The sequence below is a fragment of the Saimiri boliviensis genome, chromosome 12 (genome assembly GCF_048565385.1).
Source record: "Saimiri boliviensis isolate mSaiBol1 chromosome 12, mSaiBol1.pri, whole genome shotgun sequence".
NCBI classification, from domain to species: Eukaryota; Metazoa; Chordata; class Mammalia; order Primates; family Cebidae; genus Saimiri; species Saimiri boliviensis.
This window is the reverse complement of record NC_133460.1, coordinates 109,895,104-109,902,976: the sequence shown is the minus strand read 5'-3', so window position 1 is coordinate 109,902,976 and position 7,873 is coordinate 109,895,104. Positions and strand designations below refer to the sequence as shown.

At 46.1% G+C, this 7,873-nt stretch overlaps 1 protein-coding gene across 3 annotated transcripts in view; it reads left to right on the top strand.

The window, feature by feature from the left end:
* Positions 1 to 101: 101 nt before the first annotated feature.
* UROS (uroporphyrinogen III synthase) overlaps positions 102 to 7,873 on the top strand; it is a 31,940-nt gene continuing 24,168 nt past the window's right edge. For all 3 annotated transcript variants that reach the window (XM_003922106.4, XM_039464974.2, XM_074383071.1), the window contains exons 1-4: positions 102 to 378; positions 5,210 to 5,298; positions 5,476 to 5,559; positions 6,612 to 6,708. In XM_003922106.4, the coding sequence (XP_003922155.1) occupies positions 5,236 to 5,298; positions 5,476 to 5,559; positions 6,612 to 6,708 (244 nt within the window). In that variant the 5' untranslated portion in view covers positions 102 to 378; positions 5,210 to 5,235. The remainder of the gene's footprint in view (positions 379 to 5,209; positions 5,299 to 5,475; positions 5,560 to 6,611; positions 6,709 to 7,873) is intronic.

Genomic DNA, 7,873 nt, shown 5'->3' with positions numbered 1-7,873 from the left:
CTTCCTCCCTCCACCCTCTCTCACTCCTCCCAAGGCTTCCCCTCCCCTTCGCTTAGTGGTTCAACCCATGTAGCCTCAGGGCTCGCTCCGCTGCCTGGGTTTCGAGGCGCATGCGCGAGCACCCAGCTGTGCGCGCGGCCACCCCGCGACCCTGGGCTGCGGTGCCGGGTCCTGGGAGCGGGCCCGGTTCGCCGCGGCCGCCCTCGGGCCGCGTGGGGAGGGGACCGCCCACCTGTTGTCACTGCTCCTGCAGCCTCAGCAGCCTCTTCTCTGGGACTGCGCGACATCGCCCCCCGTCTGGGCGCCCGCGGGATCCCAGGCCCGGTGCTGGGCACGGTCCAGTCTTTTAGCCCATTAGGGCCTCGCCAGCCCCGCGAGGTAGGTGTCGCCGCCCGCGGTACCCGTGCAGGGCCCGGGCCCTGGGCGGTGTGTGACTCCGCGGAGCCAAGGAGCCAAGGCCCCAAGGCCGCTGGGGGCCTGGTCCTGCCCAGGCGGGAGGTCTGTGACAGCTAGAAGGCGCCTGCCCAGCCTACCCTCGCCAAACTCCTCGAGCGCGTTTCTTGACCTAAAAGTTTTTTTTAAGGCAGGGACTGCAGTTAAAAATGCTTCGCGGGGGCCGGGCGCGGTGGCTCACACCTGTCATCCCAGCACTTCGGGAGGTCGAGGCGGCTGGATCACCGGAGGTCAGGAGTTCGAGACCAGCCTGGCCAACATGGCGAAACCTCGTCTCTACTAAAAATACAAAAATTAGCTGGGCGTGGTGGCTCACACCTGTAATCCCCAGCACTTTGGGAGGCCGAGGTGGGTGGATCACTTGAAGTCAGGAGTTTGAGACCAGCCTGCCCAACGTGGTGAAACCTCGTCTCTACTAAAAATATAAAAAGTAGCCAGGTGTAGTAGCAGGCGCCTGTAGTCCCAGCTACTGATGAAGCTGCGGCAGGAGAATCGCTTGAACCCAGGAGACGGAGTTTGCAGTGAGGGGAGGTCGAGTCCCACACTCCACACTCCAGCCTGACGTCATCTCAAACAACAACAAAAAAACTTCGGGGCCAGTGGGGTAGTCTTAGGTTAAAGACCCGATCCAATTTTGAGAGAAGAGTGGAGTGGATGGTGGGCAGCTGCAGAGTGCATGAGTCTCCGCTGCCATCCCCTGTGGCAGGTAGGGATTCGGCCCAGTGCGGCCAGGTCTTTCCATTGCGAGAGAAGCGGGGGTTCTGGCTCTTTACGAGAAACACCCTGATTTTTTAAAAACCCATACCAAATAAAAAACCTCATCAACCTCAGGTTTATCCCACAGGCTACCGGTTTGCCTTCTGTTGTAAAAAATACGTGGAAAGAAAATCATTAGAGACGCCATCAGCTTTCTAGAAATAAGATCTACACCCTTGGCTCTCAGGCCTTCGAGCTACACCACCAGCCTTCCTGCTTACAGATCTCCACCTTGCAGACAGCAGATCATGGGACTTCTCAGCCTCCATAACTGCATGAGCCAATACCTTACAACAAATCCGTTTCTAGATATAAATATATGCCATTGGTTCTGTTTCTCTGAAGATCTCTGACTTATACACCCAATACAAAGGGGTCCGTGCTCCTTCTGTCTTGTTCCATCATCCCTGGGTTGTTCTCTGCAAGTATGAAGGGTCTGGCCACCCTCTCCACATTCCAGGGAGAAAGGGGGAGGGGAAGGGAGGGACCAGCCTTTCCTTCTAAGTACAGGACTCATAAGTTTTGCACGTCACTTCACCTTCCATCCTGTTCGCCAGAACCTAGTCACTTCATGACGTCTAACTACACATTTTTATTTTTGGCAACCATTGCCCAGTTAATGAAGGGTACCTGTTTCTATGGGGAGAAGGGATGAGCAAATGTTTAGGGGCAACTGGTAATCTATACCACACCTCCCAGTTCCAATAAGATGTACCAGCTATGAATCTTAAATATTCTTTCATAAGACTTACTGCCTTATGAGTATGTTTTTTACTGATTTTTAAAGTATCTATTTACCTTCCTGTAAATATAATGATAATGCCTAGTGCCTAGTACAGTTACTGTTCTAGAAAGATGTGATTTACTGATAGGATTTAACTAGACAAACCAAAAAAAGTTCAGGTGGGATTCAAAGAAGAAACACTTCTTTTCAGCCTGGTCCCAACCATTTCAAACTAGGCTGTAGATAGATGGTTTCACCTAGAATTATATCAGCAAATCCTGATAACTCTGCAAAATGACGGCTTGATCCAGTCACTTCTTGACCTGGCATTTGCTAAAGCTGGCACCCCTACCACAACTTTGATTCAGTCATTGATGACTTTCAACTAATCTGCTGTGACCCATGGGGTCCCTGTCCTTCCTTGCCCGAAAAGTCGGTGGTATTTCTAAAGTATAGATCCCATCACTGTCAATCCTATCCTTAACTTTTTAGTGGGGTCCCTTTTCTCATGAAATCCATAGCTTACCTTGTCCATTACACTTGAGCCACACTTACCCTTCTCTCCTGGGGATACCCAGGCCCCTTTCTGACCCTTGAACATTTTCTCCTCACTGCTGTTGTCATTCAGATCACAAGTGTCAAAATGACTCAAATGTCAGCTCCACAGAGGTCTCCCTGGACATGGGACTGGTTATCAGCACCCCAGTCACTGTGCCAGATCACCTCATAGCACTTACTAGTTCTGAAGTTATTACACACAGCCCCAATAAATAATGCAGACCTAATTTCCTGAGGAGGATTCCAAGCTTGGGATTTGGCATCACAGCCTGAGAACTATATAGAAACACTTGTGAGAGGGTTGGCTTCTGGTATTTGAAAGCATTACGGAAATATTCTTTGAAAATGTAGGGATTTGTATCTCAGAGGATAGATCCATGGCGGGAACACAGTGGGGGCTGAGTAGAGCTCTGTGGCCACAGGATTGCCTGCTGCCAAGCATTATGCTTCTGCTTTTGAAACCCCACACTAATTGCTTCCTTTGTGTGCTACAGAAGGATGTATACCTTAGCTGAAAATGCCAAGTTTTACCTGCTTTGGACTGATTGAATCAGGCCTACCTAGGTTATCTAGGATAATCTCCCTTACTTAAAGCCAGTTGATGACTTTATCTTATCTTCAGAATACCTTCACAGCAACACCTAGAGTAGTGTTTGGAAAAACAGGGCTGTAGCCTAGTCAAGGTAACACAAAAGTTATCATTGTGGAAGGGTAGGCTCCTAATTTCTGTGTGAGATATATTTTGAGTAACTTCGGAAAGTGGTAGGAACCATACTGCCCATTCCCCCAGACTCCCAATCCCTCTAGCTAAGACCTTGATAGCCACAATATTAGAACTTGATTTCATAAGTATTATATTTGTTCACCAGGTTTGGTGCTTAGGTACAAAACAGTTAATTTTGAGCCAATTTTCCCAAACTGTTCCATAAATATATATTCAGTAGTAATTTATAAGTAATGGCACCCAGAATTGGTACATTTCTTTTTTTTTTTTTTTTTTTTTTTTTTTTTTTTTTTTTTTTTTGAGAGGGAGTCTCACTTTGTCACCCAGGCTGGAGTGCAATGGCTCGATCTAGGCTCACTGCAGCCTCCGCCTCCTGAGTTCAAGTGATTCTCCTGCCTCAGCCTCCGAGTAGCTGAGACTACAGGCGTGTGCCACCACGCCTGGCTAATTTTTTTTTTTTAGTAGAGATGGGGTTTCACTGTGTTAGCCAGTATGGTCTCAATCTCCTGACCTCGAGGTGATCTGCCCACCTCAGCCTCCCAAAGTGCTGGGATTAGAAGCGTGAGCCACCACACCTGGCGCATTTCTGTTTCAAACAATGTAGTCTGTTGATTCTTAGCAACCACTGCATAATATTTATTAAGTAACTAACTGGTGGGTCTAATGCCATTTATGGAATGATAATCTGCCTCTCAAGCAGATTTATTCTGCAGTTTGTCAGTGGCATTTATTGGTTTGTTTGTGTGTTTAGAGATAGGGTCTCACTCTCTCACCCAGGCTGGACTGCAGTGGTGGGATCATGGCTCACTGCAACCTCCTCCTCCCAGGCTTAAGTGATCCTCTCAAGGAGCTGGAACTATGGGCACATGCCACTGGGCCTGGCTGATTTTTTAATTTTTTTGTAGAGATGGGGTCTCACCATAGTGCCCAGGCTGGGCTCAAACAATCTACCCACCTCAGCCTTCCAAAGTGCTGGAATTACAGGCATGAGCTACTGTACTTGGCCAGCCCTTGGGATGATTATAATGTGCCTTCCCCTCACCCTAATACAAGAGGAATATAGTTTTCATTGTAAAAAAAAATTGTGTAATACTGAAAGAGGTAAAGCAGAAAATAATCATTCTAGTTTACGACTTAGAAATAATTACTATTAATGTTTTGGTGTATATCCTTTCGTATATCTATGAAAAATCTAAAATCATACTATTTATGTAATTCTGAGTCTTGCTTTTTTCTTAACATTATTTTGTGATTAAATAATTCATGTAATTGTTTGTGAATATTTTAATGATTTCACAGCTCTGTACCATGATTTCTTTAACCACTCTCTCCCTGTTGCATCTTTACATTGTTTCCATTTATTTGTAATTCTAAAGAATTCTAGTGTGAGCATCTTAATGTTAATCTTTGGACACCTTTATGAGTATTGCTGTAGTATTCTTAGAAGTGAAATTACAGGAAGAAAAAGGATGAAGTATATAAGGCTTTGATGTTAACAAATTGTTTTCCAGGTTATCAGACTATCTTACAATACTTGACAATGTTTAGAAAACATTTAATAAGTAGAATAGTCAATATAATTATTTCCTAAAGTGATTATGAGCTACTTAGTATATTTATCTTGAAATGGAAAAGTTATTTATCTCCTTACAATGTAAGATATCCATTTCTCTGTTTGTTGTTGATACAGCCCTAAATTTGCATCACTTCCCTTCTCTGAGCCATAAATGTTTGGTATAGGACACTTGACTTTCACTAATGGCTTTCATCTGTCTTTCCAAATGATATCAACTGCTAACATGCTCTTTCTTGGCCTTATCAGTGACGGGGTCTTCAGAAAGAAGAAGCCCATTAGTGCTAAGTCATGGTGTAGGAGGGATAGGTCTCTTCAACAAGCAATGTATTGCCTTCTTCTTGTGTACCATCCCCATCGGACATTGCTTAGGATGAGTCTTTGAGATCTAATTAAGATCTGTTTCCTTGCTCTATCACAGTGCCCTACAAGGGCCGCCAGGCAATAATGAAGGTTCTTTTACTGAAGGATGCTAAGGAAGACGACTGTGGCCAGGATCCATATATCAGGGTAAGTGGCCTGAGACTCCTTTTCCCATAGGGTCCTTTCTGCTAAGTCAGGGGGCCTGGAGCAGGCAGGGGTGGGGTCTGCAAAAACTCACAGGAACTAATGCAGAATAAATGGTTAATGTTTTCTTATTTTAAAAACAGCCGTAGCCAATCCAGATCTATATTCTTTCATTTGCAGGAATTAGGATTATATGGAATTGAAGCCACTTTGATCCCTGTTTTATCATTTGAGTTTTTGTCTCTTCCCAGTTTCTCTGAGAAGGTAAGGCCTGTCTTGACTGAGCACCATGTTAGTGTTTGATTTCTGTAGAACCCTTGCCATCCGAAGCCAGGGAAGGACTGTTTTACTGTCTCCTTATTTTATTCCCAAACTTTAAAACAAGGCAGCATAACCTCACCTGGCTCCAGGAGGCTGCTGCTGCTGTTGGGAGTCTCTGAGCGAGCCTCTATCAGCCCCTCCAGAAAGCCACCCAGACTCAGAGATTGGGGCCCCGGAGAGCAGGTCATAGGGAAAGCAGCAAACCTGCATTGCTCTCAGCAGTTCTAGAACCCTCTTACTCATCTTCTCATTTAATCTACCCCTCAACCCCGACCTCTGCAAAGCAGGCCAGGTAGGTGTTATTTTTCCATTTTAGAGATTGGAGTCCCAAATTCTCAGCTAAGACCTCTAGCAGGTAATAGAGCTGGGACTCAAACCCAGGGCTTCTGCCCACAACTTCAATTCTGCTTCCAGTGTAGGAGTGATAAAAAATTGCAGGAGACAAGCCCAGTAAAGCCTTCTAAATGTTTCAGAGTGAAAATCCAGTGCCCACAGCTTCAGAGAAGTCAGATGTATACAGCAGCCCAGTGCCTGGCTCAGAGTAAATGTTTGGTGGGTAATATCACCATTAGCCTCTTTGAAAATCGGGGCTTCAGCATGGATATCACCCCCTGTATATTCCCACTTTTATTACAGAGTCAGGTCAAGGCTTCCCTCTTACCTGCACCCCACTCTAATCCCAGGCTGCATCCGGCTTCCCCTCTGTGCTGCCGTGACACCTATCACCCTGTGGTGCATTTGTCTGTCCCTGCCCTAGACTGTGAGCTTCTTAGGGGAAGTACTATGAATAAAGAGAGTGGACCTGTGTATCCTAAAAGTCCCGGAGTAAATAGTTCCAGGCATAGTAAGCACTCAGTAAGTGTTGCGGGGATGGGTGGAAGGAATTAGTTTTCTTACTACTTTTGTAAAACATTTGGAATACTGAGTCATAGCTCCTTGGAAGACGTTGAATGTAGTAATCATATAAAATGACTTTATTGCTTTTTGGTGTGCAGCTTTCTCATCCTGAAGATTATGGGGGACTCATTTTTACCAGCCCCAGAGCAGTGGAAGCAGCAGAGTTGTGTTTGGAGAAAGACAATAAAACTGAAGGTGAGGGTGGGTCTACTGTGGATGCCACTGAATGTTTATTTACTGTTGTTTCTCCTGCTGGGAGACTTAAGTTCCAGAAGCAGCTGCACTTCTAAGAGAAGTGAGTGCTTAGTGGTGTCAGATCACAGACCCTGCCTTGGGAAACAGGAGACAGGGCTGCCTCTTAAACTCCCAGACAAGATGACCCTGAGAGGGACTTTCCCTATCTATTTGCTGTTCACCTCCTGGGCACTCATATCTCCACTTAGAATGTATCAGGCAGCAGCTTCTTCCTCTGAAAATAGGATGAATTCTACTTTCCTCAAAGAGAGATGATGAAAAAAATCTATGAGAAGATGGTCAGTGCCACCATGTCAGGCACTTAGTGACTCAGTCATCTCTTTGACCTGTCTTCCCACTGCCTTCCCGCACCATGAGAACAGTATGAAAATGGCAGTACCCATTAACAGAACTCTGGGTTTCAGCCTGAGCAAACACCTTTTTTTTTTTGAGATGGAGTTTCGCTCTTGTTACCCAGGCTGTAGTGCAGTGGCACGATCTTGACTCACAGCAACCTCCGCCTCCTGGGTTCAAGCAATTCTCCTGCCTCAGCCTCCCAAGTAGCTGGGACTATAGGCACGCACCACCATGTCCCGCTAATTTTTGTATTTTTAGTAGAGATGAGGTTTCAACATGTTGACCAGGATGGTCTCGATCTCTTGACCTCGTGATCCAGCCGCCTTGGCCTCCTAAAGTGCTGGGATTATAGGCGTGAGCCACTGCGCCCGGCCGCAAACACCTTAATAAATGCAATTGAACAGCTTCCCAGCTAACATTTATGGAGTGCCTGTTGTATGTCAGAACAGTGCCTGTTGTATGCCTGTGTAGTGAATACTTCACGTTCATTACCCCACTTAACCCGAGATAACAATTCAGAGGCACACAATGCTATGATCTTATGTTACCATTAAGAAAACTGAGGCTGGGAGAGTAAGCACAGAACGAGTCAGTGCAGAGCCAGGCTTCACACTCAGGCCACCCACCTCCACAGTGACACTAATGAGCGGAGGCAGCAGGCAGAGTGGTCATTCAAGGGCTTTGGTGTGAGTTAGGCCTGGGTTTTTGCAGCCATTTGGACCTAAATGAATTCCTTGACCTCTCTGAGCCTCAGTCTTGTCTTTAAAGT